Consider the following 14,669-nt stretch of genomic DNA (forward strand, 5'->3'; position numbering starts at 1 on the left):
AGTTTTTGGTTTTGTTTTAGCACTGTGAACTGCTGCATTCTTGCGAGGAAGGAAGGACAGACCAGTACACTGTCATCTTGTGTACTACTGTATGTTAGCAGCCATAGAGGTTAGAGAAAATGAGCTCAAATTAACACTTAGAAAACAGGGTTAGCAGTGTTTTCTCCAAACTGTATTCAGATCTACCGAAATTCAGCCTTTTTTTTTGTAATTTCTTCTTTATGGTCGGAGATGCATGTGACTTCAATGCAAGGTAACCCCTCAATAGATAAAATATTCTTTGTGAATTCTTACTTAAACTGGTGACTTACTTGAAAAATTGGCACAAAAGCAGACCGAATCACAGTGTATCTTAATATGAATGCCAGCCATTCCATTTAAATTGCTCTGGATTCTCCTCCATTGGACTAATGTCTCAATGTATGCCAAGAGTCCGTGTGTATCTGTTGCAGGCTCCGGGAGTTTGATGAGCAGGTCTCTGCAGTCCGAGAGGGAATGGCCCGCGTCGTTCCTGTGCCTCTTCTTTCCCTCTTCACCGGATATGAGCTGGAAACAATGGTATGTCCAGTCCCCATGTCTCTCTTGTTTTAATTGTTTTCCTCTTTGGTCGCTTTGCTTCAGTATGTCCTGCTTGGTATTAAAGGGATGGAAATAAAAACTCCTATTGCATAGCAGTTTCACTCATTCCAGGTTTTAATACTTGATTAGCCACAGTGTATTGGTATCCAGCTCTGGTGTAGTAAAACCAGGAATGGATCAAAGCACTATGCAGTAGAAGTCTTATATATTACTGGCTCTCTGCTGAAAAGGAAGCTTGATACTTTATGCTGTTCAATGATTTCAGGTGTGTGGCAGCCCGGACATCCCTCTACATCTCTTGAAGTCAGTTGCTACGTACAAGGGTGTTGAGCCCACTGCTCATTTGATCCAGTGGTTCTGGGAAGTGATGGAGTCTTTCTCCAACACTGAGAGGTCCCTGTTTCTGAGGTTCGTCTGGGGCAGGACCAGGCTGCCCAGGACAATCGCAGACTTCCGGGGGCGAGACTTTGTTGTTCAGGTTAGTCCTCTTTCCTCTGTGCTGCAGTCTGTCCAGAGGGGTTTCTAAAATGGCCAAGGTGTTGTCATGCCCTTGTGGTTTCATGTTTTAGACGCGTGCCTGGAAACCTTGTTTAAAATGCTGAAAGGTTGGGTTTTATTGAGTTATAACAGGGTGTGATAGGGAGCTATTGCATTTACATCTGATTCATACTTGGTAAATGTAAAAAATATTTTGTTTTGAAATCACCAATTCACAGATTGCAGGATGTACCACTGTGTGTGATCAGAGTGTACGGTGTGATAAAAATATCTAAAGTAAAATCTAGAGAGAAAAAAATAAGCACCTGTAAAGAAAGCATGTAAACCTCCTGTCTCTCTTTCCAGGTGCTGGATAAATACAACCCTCCTGATCACTTCCTGCCAGAGTCCTACACGTGCTTCTTCCTGTTGAAGTTGCCCAGGTACTCCTGTAAGCAGGTGCTGGAGGAGAAGCTGAAGTACGCCATTCATTTCTGCAAGTCCATCGACACCGATGACTACGCACGCATCGCACTGAGCGGGGAGCCGGCTGCAGACGACAGTAGCGAGGACTCGGACAATGAGGATGCCGATTCCTTCGCTTCGGATTCCACACAGGACTACTTAACTGGGCACTGAGAGAGTATCTCCCAGTGGAAAAGGAACTCGCAGGACTACTTAACTGGGCACTGAGAGAGTATCTCCCAGTGGAAAAGGAACTCACAGGACTACTTAACTGGGCACTGAGAGAGTATCTCCCAGTGGAAAAGGAACTCGCAGGACTACTTAACTGGGCACTGAGAGAGTATCTCCCAGTGGAAAAGGAAATCACAGGACTACTTAACTGAGCACTGAGAGAGTATCTCCCAGTGGAAAAGGAACTCGCAGAACTACTTAACTGGGCACTGAGAGAGTATCTCCCAGTGGAAAAGGAACTCGCAGGACTACTTAACTGGGCAGAGAGTATCTCCTAGTGGAAAAGGAAATTAATCTGAGAAGCAAAAACCAGACAAGAACCATACGATCGACAACTTCTGTTTTAACCGCACTAAATATTATTTATTACTTTAAACATATTTGGCTAATAATCCTGTAAGACACATGTGCAATTGGCTAGAATAACACTGTGTCTTGGAGAAAATAATAGGTTTTCTTTTAATTCGTTTAAAAAAACAAACAAACAAAAAATATATATATATTTTTGTGTTTACTAACGTCATGTAAATGTTTCTATTGTAAGTAAGCAGTGCAACATGTAACACGTGGCATTTAGCCTGGCACTGTGGTAGACTCGTATAAACATGTGCTGTGCTCTTGATATTAGTTTGTTGTATAGTGGAGATAATGTGCAACACATGAGTTGTATTTTACATATTTCTTTGATGGTAATAGCAGTGTTTCTTTAGAACAACCTTTTTGATTTGACAGGATCAGTATTCCTTAAAATATTCTACTGTCCTAACACAGCCCGCTAATGTGTCATTTTAGCGTCTTCATTATGTGTCTTTTAATTACTTTCACAAATGCATGTGTGCACACTGTAGTCATTCGGAAATGTGTATATAATGATTGTGCCATGTATCCACCTCGAGCATCTCATTTACCTGTGAATAAACTTTAACTAAAAGCGTTCCTTCAGATTGCAGCCCACGGTGCATCCTGCTGAAACGTAGCCTGTCATTGGCTGGAGAGGTGACCAGTGTCCTAATCCAATATTGGACAGGAAATAGACTGCGGGAAAGGAAGCACGTAAATAAAAATAAGAATGTGTGGACTCCTCACGAAATACGACTGAAAACATGTAGGGCCTATTATACATGCAGTTTTCCGTTTTTGATTTCACTTTTAAAAGGTAGGTTTTTATAATACAGCAGTACTGTAGTACTGGCTAGAACATTCCTGAGGAATGTCAGTGCTAGGAATCGGCAGTCGTGTGCTGCAGTCGCTAGGCTTAGCGTATACAGTGAGGTGATTTACTGTATGGTACGCTTGTTTGATTTGTTTTTCATTAAGGGTTTTCCAACACAAATGTTGGTGTAACCAGCCCCTATCATACCAGGTAAGTAGCAGCGAAGAGGACTTTTGTTAACCTTGCTGTGCTTTTCAAATATAACAATATTTTTTTATTTCCTAGTGAACTAGCCAATGAAAGCAAACATGCTTACTATCATCTTTTTTTGTATGATTGTTAAAGTTGACCCTCAGCCTTAATGTACAAGTTCCACGTTAATATTTTTCTACAGTCCTTTTTTCCGCAGTAATTTCATAAAAACTATGAGCAGCCTTGTATAATGCCTGCAACTAGTATACTACCCTATCAAAAAATACCACAGTACATATTCTAGAAACTGTATGTGAAGCATTTTGTATATACCATGCAGCCCGTACACAGCACACTAATTCCCACAGCATTATATTCACATTTGTTTTCCTGATCATAAACATCTCTAGAACAAAGACGGGAATTCATTAAAAAAAAGCTTACAATAAAAAGTACAAACATTTATCCTCCAAATGCAAGCTATTTTAGTTTACAAAGACATATTTAAAAACTTATCTTGCATGCGTTGTTAGATCTAATCGGTGTAGAGTCTGATTACTTTAACTTTGACACCACATGACATCAACTCCAGTTCATTTTCAAAGCACGATGCATCAAGATACCAATCTAATGCCGGTAGGGGTCCCAACTCTTGTCAACTGATGTGAACAAATAATTGTGGGTGGGGTGCCCTGAAATCTAGCACAAAATGACACTCATTTATGCAGACAGACTCACAGAGGACATTAGAAAGAGGCAGATGATCTGATGGATGGATAAAGAACAGCTGTACAGTAAAGATGAGCTGACGGATGGATAAAGAACAGCTACACAGTAAAGAAGAGCTGATGGATGGATAAAGAACAGCTACACAGTAAAGATGAGCTGATGGATGGATTGACCCAGCTCTTTCATGCCTTAACTGAGAGAGGGGGGGGGGGGGGGACAAAAACATGAACTGAAGTGAATTCAATTCAGTCTGGCTTTCATGTCCTAATCCTAACAATGGATTCCATGTCTCTCAAATTGTTTCCTGTTGCGGAAGAAAGACAGGGCAGTTTAATTTAAGGGTTATGACATTTTAATGGAATACATGAGCAGAGTTACGTCTTCAAACTTAACTCTGCTCATGTATTCAGAATAGGGAATACAGAATAGGGTTAGAGGGCACTAATGGAAGCAACATGGGTTAGATGAATATCTTAGTGTGTTTTCACCCTGATTCTCAAATTCCTCCCAACAGCCCAGGCTTTTGTTTTAACCAGGAACTAAATGTTTACTTTAAACATGAAGTGATTTCTAATACATGCATTATTTTTTGCAACAGCACGTGCCAACGGATGTCTCTTGAGTGTAACTGCAGTGTTTTAGAGTCTATGGTCTATGTCAGTGCCGGCTCTTGGATTTACCGGTGCAGTGTTTTAGAGTCTATGTCAGTGCCGGCGCCAGGAGTTACTGAGCCCTGCTGCAGTTGAATTTTAAATTAATGTTATCAAGTACAAAAGTTAGTATGAAAACATTTCTATAAAAAAAAATCTTTTAGGAGGTGGGTGGGTGCTTAAAATAAATAAATCAATAAAAACACAGCATTTGTAAAAGGTGACAGTAACCACATGGAATTTGCCCCTGGAATATCGATGAAAAATAAACTGAATATTCCCCTGACATTATTATTAATTTCTTAGCAGATGCCCTTAGCCTTCCAGATAACACACATGGATTCAGCCTTAGTATTCTGAGTGGAGTGCTAGTTACACCTCACACTTCACTTTGTATACAGCTTTACCATTCACAATGTGGGACTATTCCAGCTTTTTCATCAAAATCCAGGCGTTCTTGACATCCATCCTTATTTAAGCATGTTCACTATTTCTTGCTGTGATGATCTTTGTGCAACAATACACATGATCAGCAGAATTCATTATTTTTCAATGCCAATGCTTAATACCTTTTGCAGGATTATTCAGACCAGGTCGGTGCTGGTTATAAAAGTCTGTGAGAAAACGTTGCTTACATTCTTCTTGCTGTCAACAGTAGTGTTTTGACCTTGATGGATCCTGGTAGTGAGACTAGCAGTGGTACCCATTGACACCAGTTATAATCCCAAAGGTTGTATTTTTACTGTTTTTCCCAACGTAAGCTTGATGTTCAAATTGTTAGCACTCTCTCCCTTCCCATGGCTCCGTTCCAGTTCATATTTCTTTTACTTTTAATTAGCCAATGGTACCAAAGTTCACTTACATAGTTTTGAGGCTCCAGTCATTCGGGTCTGATTTATACAGTTCCACATGAAAACCTCAGTGTTTTATGATGGCTTAATATGGTTTAAAATTGTAAGCATATTTCCTAGTCTTAGCCTGTCAGTTTAAGAATAATCACAGTACTCTATGGTACAGTAGTCAGATGGTGCTTGCATGAAGTTAGTTTGAAAACGTAGTACTTTACTGTATGTAAACCCATTCCATCCTAGAGTATGAAATTTCCTTATTTCTCTGTGCAGAACGCAGTACATGCATCATGATAATAAACCATTTAAACAAATCTATTTCATTTATGATAAACAAGGCTTTACATTTAAAATGTATAGATTATTAATTGTTTACCTCTTAAACACATTTTCAAAACCTTCATGACCAGTTTTATATTTGACCTTTGTATTTAGAAATGTCACATACAGACTATACAATTCAAAGATGCTACTGTATAAATGGCTGAAAAGATGTGAAGCTCAGGAGATTCCAGTTAAACGTTGAGTAAAATACTACTGTATGACTATTGGGATTAAACACCGAACCCTTTTCAAGCCTCAGTTAAATGTTGAGTAAAATACTACTGTATGACTATTGGGATTAAACACCGAACCCTTTTCAAGCCTCAGTTAAACGTTGAGTAAAATACTACTGTATGACTATTGGGATTAAACACTGAACCCTTTTCAAGCCTCAGTTAAATGTTGAGTAAAATACTACTGTATGACTATTGGGATTAAACACTGAACCCTTTTCAAGCCTCAGTTAAATGTTGAGTAAAATACTACTGTATGACTATTGGGATTAAACACTGAACCCTTTTCAAGCCTCAGTTAAATGTTGAGTAAAATACTACTGTATGACTATTGGGATTAAACACCGAACCCTTTTCAAGCCTCAGTTAAATGTTGAGTAAAATACTACTGTATGACTATTGGGATTAAACACCGAACCCTTTTCAAGCCTCAGTTAAACGTTGAGTAAAATACTACTGTATGACTATTGGGATTAAACACTGAACCCTTTTCAAGCCTCAGTTAAATGTTGAGTAAAATACTACTGTATGACTATTGGGATTAAACACCGAACCCTTTTCAAGCCTCAGTTAAATGTTGAGTAAAATACTACTGTATGACTATTGGGATTAAACACCGAACCCTTTTCAAGCCTCAGTTAAATGTGTGCTGCCTGGAGATATTTTAATGGCCACTCTTACCATGTTGCCATCCTTGGGTCTTCTGTAACCAAGACAACTGCACCGCCATTACACCTACTGTTTCACAAAATTCAATAACTTTAGAATGAAGTCCAAGGTCCAGAACACTATTGAAAAACATCTGGACAGGCAGTCAACCTAGACCTAGCATACTCATTTTAAATATGTATTTCTTTCAAATACAAATCTAATCCATTCTCCCCACTTCATTAGAATATGTTCTCTGTCCATTTTCAGAAGAGTAAATACATGTGCTGAACCCTTTTACAAAGGGGCTAGCCCAAAGTCCTTCACATGTCAGAGGTCAATGGAGCTGAGCTACAGGGCCGCGGACACTGATTAGCTTCAGTAATGAAGTCTTGTAATGGGAGGGCATGGGTTTGTCCGGGATGGGAAGGTTTTTTGTTTGCTGAAAATCCTACCAGAATATTAATAGTAAATTCACCCAGGACACAGGGCTTGATTTTATTTTGTTAATGTATACTTTGCTTTCCTTTTAAGACTCTATTTAAGGATTATCACTCGCAGGATAAAAATCTTTCTAGCAAACTCGCTGTATAAAATTGGCCTGGATTGGGTCGAGCTCCACAGGGGAACATGTGATGTCTTTGCTGGGTCTTTAAGATGGGTAGGTACAGTAGGCTACAGTTCTGACAATAGAAAGCATCAGAGGTTGTGCTGCCCAATGTGATCACATGACCCGCAGAGCTCTCTCTCACAAGTCAAGCTTGGGGTTGGAGCCAGATTATCTCTGCAGGATCCATTCATTATTGTAAGGTTGATCCTTGGGTATTTGGCAGAGGGTGGCCTATACTTGCAGTTATTTAACAAGAAATCACATGCTCTGTTTCACTTTCCTGGGGGCTGGTGATCCTGCATGTGATCCTTATCACTGCGTCACATCTTCATGTGCTCAGACAATATGAGGGATAATGGGCCACGCATTGTCCTGTACAGTAGGTTATAGTAGGTTACAAAACTAGCAAGTTACAAAACAGCTTCTACCTGACCATGGGTTGATAGAGAGCTGCTGTTAATGTAACATTGTTAATGTCACTGGTTTAGTTTGCCCCTCTTTTTTTAAGCAGTTGCAAGCAAAATATCTCAGTAATTTGTTCCATAATAATATAATTCAGAATTAAAAAGCATGTTTGTCATTATTCATCCAACAGTCCTAAAACTGACTTGCATATCAAAAGTGTATTCTGTAAATATTGAAAACATATTGTCTGTTAAACAAATGTGCTGTACAGCTGTGACACAAGCAGAAACCCTTGAAGTGCTTTGAAACACACCTGAGCACACAGGACATGTACAGCAACGTGTTGAAACACACCTGCACACACCTGCACATCCTGAGCACACAGGACATGTACAGCAACATGTTGAAACACACCTGCACATCCTGAGCACACAGGACATGTACAGCAACATGTTGAAACACACCTGCACATCCTGAGCACACAGGACATGTACAGCAACGTGTTGAAACACACCTGCACAGCAACGTGTTGAAACACACCCACACATCCTGAGCACACAGGACATGCACTGCAACGTGTTGAAACACACCCACACATCCTGAGCACACAGGACATGCACTGCAACGTGTTGAAACACACCCACACATCCTGAGCACACAGGACATGTACAGCAACGTGTTGAAACACACCCACACATCCTGAGCACACAGGACATGTACAGCAACGTGTTGAAACACACCTGCACATCCTGAGCACACAGGACATGTACTGCAACGTGTTGAAACACACCCACACATCCTGAGCACACAGGACATGCACTGCAACGTGTTGAAACACACCCACACATCCTGAGCACACAGGACATGCACTGCAACATGTTGAAACACACCTGCACATCTGTTTCTATAGCCTTCATTTATAAATGGTCAAAGTTGTAGAGCGAGATAATAGTTAAAATAATTTATTTTAGATTCTTGTCTTTCTTAGAGAAAATATGAAACCAGGACCATGGGCAAGAAAACACAAATCCCCTTTCTGTTTGAGCTCAGTGTTAAGATTCGATGACAATTCATTGAAGCTCATGGTGTTGGGCTTGGCTATGTCTACTGATGTAATTTTCTTGATTTTTCAAAGCACAATAAGGCAGTGATATAAATGTTTTTCTTTTTATTAAATAAACATAGAGCCATTTTCTAAGCATAATAACCCACTCCAGGGGGTGTGGCAAGACCATTGGTAACTGGAACTCTATGATGGAATGGTCTTACCTGCTACTTATACCCGTGTGCTGAAGGGATTGCTCTAGTACATTAATACATTTGCTCTTAAATGTTGTCATTGCATGATGTAGATCTCATTTGAATGCAATTACTGGGAGCACATCTCCTCCTCCTCTTCCTCCTTCTTCTTCATTTCTAATCTGGTCATAAGTTGCAGTTGTAGTATTGCATGTGATGCTCATTCACATGACCAGGATCATCCAGCTTCGTGTTCCACATGACCAGGTTGATTCACTCCTTCTGGCTCTTGTGTAATGAAGGGTGGCTCTTCAAAGTGGTTAGAGATGGGGATTAATAAGGCTATTGTGTTAAATTAACTCTGAATACTGTATAACACTGTGTATGAAAAGAGGTCTGTAATCATTACATTAGTCATATAGGAACAATGAATCCAGAAGACACTGTGGGCTACAGCCAGTGTCACAAATTTAGAGATGACAAGCAATTGATGGTTTGAGTTTCCCAATAAGCGGAGACCAATTGATGAACTGATTACTTATCTGCATGGTTATATAAACCATTCAGAACTATAAAACACTAAACAGTGCTGAATTAATCAATACTAAAAGAAAATAAAAATCAAAGCAAAAGTTTACAGTATCTTTGGGTTACAGATCCAGTGTCTTTACAGCTGGTGCACAGCTGTATTCTATGATTCTCGCAATACACTGTCATGAAACTTGGTTATTCTTACTCTATACTGTTGTGTACATGCTGTAGAGATACATCCTGGTCATCAGCTAATTTACAGCCGTGGCAGGGGATGCATGTTACTCAAATTCTTGTTTACATTGAATTCATTCTTCGAACCCATTCAATCAGAGATGCCACTGATCTCACAGTATGCACCCGGGTGCTTTGTTCAAGTTCAACACCCACGTTTCTCATTTTAATATTGGATAATAATTAAAAATAAAAAACACCTACTAAAAAATATTGAGTAGTCCTTTGTTTTATACTCAGAGGCTGTCTGTAAGTGCTGTCTTGTGTCCTGGAAACAAAGCTTTAAAACAAATCTACAGTATAGCTCCCAGTGAAAGCGAAAGCCTGGGCTGTTAGGGGTACTTGAGCCATGATGCTGCGGGTCACCAAAGGAACAGAGGCAGATGCTGCCACAGAGATCCAGCCTTCAAAGCAGCTTCTGCAAATCTGGCACGCCGCTGTTGAAATAGGACTTTCTGCTTTGTGTTTGTTTGGATGGTAGTGTAAAGGCATTTCCCTTGCTTTGTGTGTGCACACTGCCTCAGGATTAACAGCAGTGTAATTCGAATAGCAGTCAAATCAAACACTGGCTGGTAATTAGATATCACATGGCAGGGAACCTAGGCAGCCCAGCTGTATCCATGTAAGTGAAATGAATGGGAGGGTCACTGCCTCCAGCAGCAAGATGCTGCTTACAGTAAACTGATCCCTCTTCTGCACAAACCCAGCCGACCATTCCTGGACCTCTGCTTCATTCAGGGAAAACCTGACTATCTTTTCTGTCCATTTTACAACGACTGCGTTTCCCCGTTTCTAGAACAACGACAAAAAAAACCCTGAAACTTATGTTACTTCCACACGACTGTTTTTTATGGGATTTTTTTGTGAGAAAAGTTTTGTGATTTCAGCTATCATTTCTTCATCATCATCATCTCTGTCATTTCAAGGTAAGTTCTATTCTTACAGTACCTATTTTTGTTTACATAAACCTCAATTATTAGAGGCTAAATATAACATATGCTAATTGTAATGCAAAAGTTCATATTAAACAGATGTTTGGGGGAGTACACTATTCCTGCAGTGCAATACCAGTTTATACAAGACTGTTAATAAATGGGATTAACTGAGGTTCTGAATAAAAGAAACTGTCAGTGTTTCTATCAGCATTTATGTCATTTGAAGACTGATTACAGTCAAACTTACATGTACCACTTTGTCAGTATGCTTGTATGCAGAAGTGATCTGTAGTCAATTCAAACTTGCATACTGACTGAAAGTGGTACGTGTATGTATGCAGAAGTGATCTGTAGTCAATTCAAACTTGCATACTGACTGAAAGTGGTACATGTATGTATGCAGAAGTGATCTGTAGTCAATTCAAACTTGCACACTGACTGAAAGTGGTACATGTATGTATGCAGAAGTGATCTGTAGTCAATTCAAACTTGCATACTGACTGAAAGTGGTACATGTATGTATGCAGAAGTGATCTGTAGTCAATTCAAACTTGCACACTGACAAAGTGGTACGTGTATGTATGCAGAAGTGATCTGTAGTCAATTACAGCAATAAAAACAAAACCAGTTGCAGAACGCTCACTTGTACAGTTAGAGGGCTTAAAAAAGACTGTAGATTAGATGATAACTGGAGTACCAACATGTTTTTCTTTCTCTTCTGTACCTGCCTGGTTGTGATGTTAAACTGTAATGCAAGCTACTCTAGGGGTTACATTTGCTGAACAAAACCTCAAAATCAGCCTGGTCTGCATTGGACCAATATTGACCGGACTGGAGGCTTGGTAAAGCTCTGCTGCTCACTGAGGAGCACATCCTCAACCCAAGGGAACATAGTTCACTGTACATTGACACCTGCTGTTACTGATTCAATAAACTCTTACTAAAAAACATTCAGCCAGAGAAATCTGTGTCGCTGTGGCTGGGCTGCCATTGCGTTTATTGTTTTGTGAGATGACGTCAGAAGGCACTGTTGATTGTGCAACTCTTTTGATCATGTGATCCTGCATTAACCAACTGGGATGTGCGTTTCAACTTTTTTTTTTTTTTTTTTTTTTAATCAGTGAGTTTTTGACGATTTGGAGTAAATGGCTCTGAGAATCTAGCCCAATGTTGTTTGACTGTTTGAAAATGTATGAATTAAAAAAAGAAAACATATACTATACAGTACAAATACTATACAGTACATATACTATACAGGCTACACTTCAGCTCCGGGAGTGACTCGGAACGTGACTATACACTACGCTTGTGTAAGACCTCTTTATTGAATGTCACAGTGTGTTAGTTCTGCTCGCTGACTCTCTAAACTTTCTCCTGAAGCCTCTGCCAAAACATTTCATGTTTCCATTTCAAGTTTATAGTTGATACTTAACAGTGTTAATTAAATAATTATACTTCATAGCAGACCACTGGCCTGAAAAATGAAAACCTCATTCAGATTTGGGTAAAGGGTTTCAATAAGGTAATACTGCGTTTTCAGTGTTTGAATGTAATGTTTTTAAATTGAATCCACATTTCTTTCCAAGAGGATTATGAAGCACTGGCCAATGAAAAGTGTAATCCTATTAAATCAGAAATCATTTAAAAGTTTCATGTTGCTGCAGGACAGCTGTTTGTTTCACCGATGCATGTGTTTTTATTGATGGTCTCTTCAGAAAACCAAGAAAGAAGCAGGTTTCTGTGCAAACAGACACAGAAGGTAATGCTTTATATTGCAGGTTAAGCCTTTCAAATTGCCACATAAACTCTTTTCATGCTTAAGCAAATGTGTCTCGTACGATTCGTCACACCCAACATGTGCGGCTGGACAAGGAAGCTAATGTCTCATTACTGGGTTCATTTTAAAAAGCGTGACAAATCCTTTAGAACAGTGTTATGTTGTAACTGAATTATACGCAAGACCAGACTTTTTTATTATTGATCTGGGGCAAAAGAACTTGCTCTTTAAAATGAACAGACCAAAGCAAGAAATTCCTACTGATTTAAACTGGTAATTATATCTGTACATGAGAGAAACCCTCTGCGCATGTGCTGGTAATTATTACTGTACATGAGAGAAATCTAAGGGAGAAACCCTCTGCACATGTGCTGGTAATTATACCTGTACATGAGAGAAATCTAAGGGAGAAACCCTCTGCACATGTGCTGGTAATTATTACTGTACATGAGAGAAATCTAAGGGAGAAACCCTCTGCACATGTGCTGGTAATTATTACTGTACATGAGAGAAATCTAAGGGAGAAACCCTCTGCACATGTGCTGGTAATTATTACTGTACATGAGAGAAATCTAAGGGAGAAACCCTATGCACATGTGCTGGTAATTATCTAACCCTCTGCACATGTGCTGGTAATTATCTAACCCTATGCACATGTGCTGGTAATTATCTAACCCTATGCACATGTGCTGGTAATTATCTAACCCTCTGCGCATGTGCTGGTAATTATCTAACCCTATGCACATGTGCTGGTAATTATCTAACCCTCTGCGCATGTGCTGGTAATTATTACTGTGCATGAGAGAAATCTAAGGGAGAAACCCTCTGCACATGTGCTGGTAATTATACCTGTACATGAAAGAAATCTAAGGGAGAAACCCTCTGCACATGTGCTGGTAATTATTACTGTACATGAGAGAAATCTAAGGGAGAAACCCTATGTACATGTGCTGGTAATTATCTAACCCTCTGCACATGTGCTGGTAATTATCTAACCCTCTGCACATGTGCTGGTAATTATCTAACCCTATGCACATGTGCTGGTAATTATCTAACCCTATGCACATGTGCTGGTAATTATCTAACCCTCTGCACATGTGCTGGTAATTATCTAACCCTCTGCACATGTGCTGGTAATTATCTAACCCTATGCACATGTGCTGAATCTAGGCCATGCTGCTTCATGTAAGGATTCTTCAATGTGTTCTGAAAAATGAATTCAAGCTGAATAACTCCATACTGATGCCGCATTTTATTGGTGAATGACAATGGCAATATTGTAGCGCTTCTAATCCTCTCCTTACTCATTGGGTTTAAAAAAAACTGAAGCAGAAAGTAATGCAGTGTTTGTTTAAGGTATGTGACGCCCTTCTCATATAATACCTTAAGACCACAGGATTTTGTACCGACCCTGCATGTGACGTTCCTTCAACCACTTCCTCACATCTACAGACTTTGACATTGAGCGCTTCATTAAACAGAACAGCTTGTGCAGGACAGGTGGCCCATTCTTAAAAATGATACATACAAAAAACTAAGTAGTATAGTATCTGCAAGAACCATTCATGCAACAGAATACTCACTGTACACTTAGCAATGCAGTATGTGGTCATCACATGTCTACTTTACTGCAATCAGCAGCTGATATATTACAAAACCCAGTGTGTATGTGTGTGTGTGTGTGTATACTGTATATATAGACACACACACAGACCCACCAGGGCTGGACAGTGTGAACGATGCTGGCTTTGTACTCAATGTGTAATCTATTTGTGCAATAGATATGGAAATCAATGCGTTTTCTTTTCATTCATTATTTGTATAAAAGTTTGAATTTAATAACAACACATAACTAAACAGATCTGTAACAGGCTCTATCTAGAGCATGTCCTGGCTTCAGTGCTCTGTTTTGCTGTGGTTAGTATCTCAGCGGGTGATGAACATGAAGTGCTATTACTTGGGTGTAATACAGGTGTGTGCATGGTGTAGTAAGTATTTATGTATTTATTTAACAATCAAACAAACAAATTTGAAATCATTTTTCTGACTAGGTGACACTTAAGTGTTAGTTCAGTGAGTAAGTTTACATGCATAGCCAGTGTTGTGAATGCAACAGGCTGGAGACACATTCTGAACGACTGGTTTCCAAGTAGCAGAGGTATTATCCACGGATGAGCTCCTAACACGTCGGTATTGTCCACGGGTGAGCTCCTAACACGTCGGTATTATCCACGGATGAGCTCCCGACACGTCGGTATCATCCACGGATGAGCTCCCGACACGTCGGTATTATCCACGGATGAGCTCCCAACACGTCGGTATCATCCACGGATGAGATCCCAACACGTCGGTATCATCCACGGATGAGATCCTAACACGTCGGTATCATCCACGGATGAGATCCCAACA

General features: G+C 39.8%; 2 protein-coding genes across 5 annotated transcripts in view; both read left to right on the top strand.

Moving 5' to 3' along the window:
• Positions 1-2,689, top strand: part of LOC117972965 (E3 ubiquitin-protein ligase HERC2-like) — a 71,855-nt gene extending 69,166 nt beyond the window's left edge. For all 4 annotated transcript variants that reach the window (XM_059030362.1, XM_059030363.1, XM_059030365.1 and 1 more), the window contains 3 exons: positions 453-558; positions 845-1,057; positions 1,423-2,689. In XM_059030362.1, the coding sequence (XP_058886345.1) occupies positions 453-558; positions 845-1,057; positions 1,423-1,695 (592 nt within the window). In that variant the 3' untranslated portion in view covers positions 1,696-2,689. The remainder of the gene's footprint in view (positions 1-452; positions 559-844; positions 1,058-1,422) is intronic.
• A 7,587-nt stretch (positions 2,690-10,276) lies between these two features.
• Positions 10,277-14,669, top strand: part of LOC117406380 (P protein) — a 107,351-nt gene continuing 102,958 nt past the window's right edge. Inside the window, exon 1 of the mRNA XM_059030368.1 lies at positions 10,277-10,474. The gene's annotated coding sequence lies outside the window, so the exon portion shown is untranslated. The remainder of the gene's footprint in view (positions 10,475-14,669) is intronic.

The sequence above is a fragment of the Acipenser ruthenus genome, chromosome 9 (genome assembly GCF_902713425.1).
Source record: "Acipenser ruthenus chromosome 9, fAciRut3.2 maternal haplotype, whole genome shotgun sequence".
NCBI lineage: Eukaryota > Metazoa > Chordata > Actinopteri > Acipenseriformes > Acipenseridae > Acipenser > Acipenser ruthenus.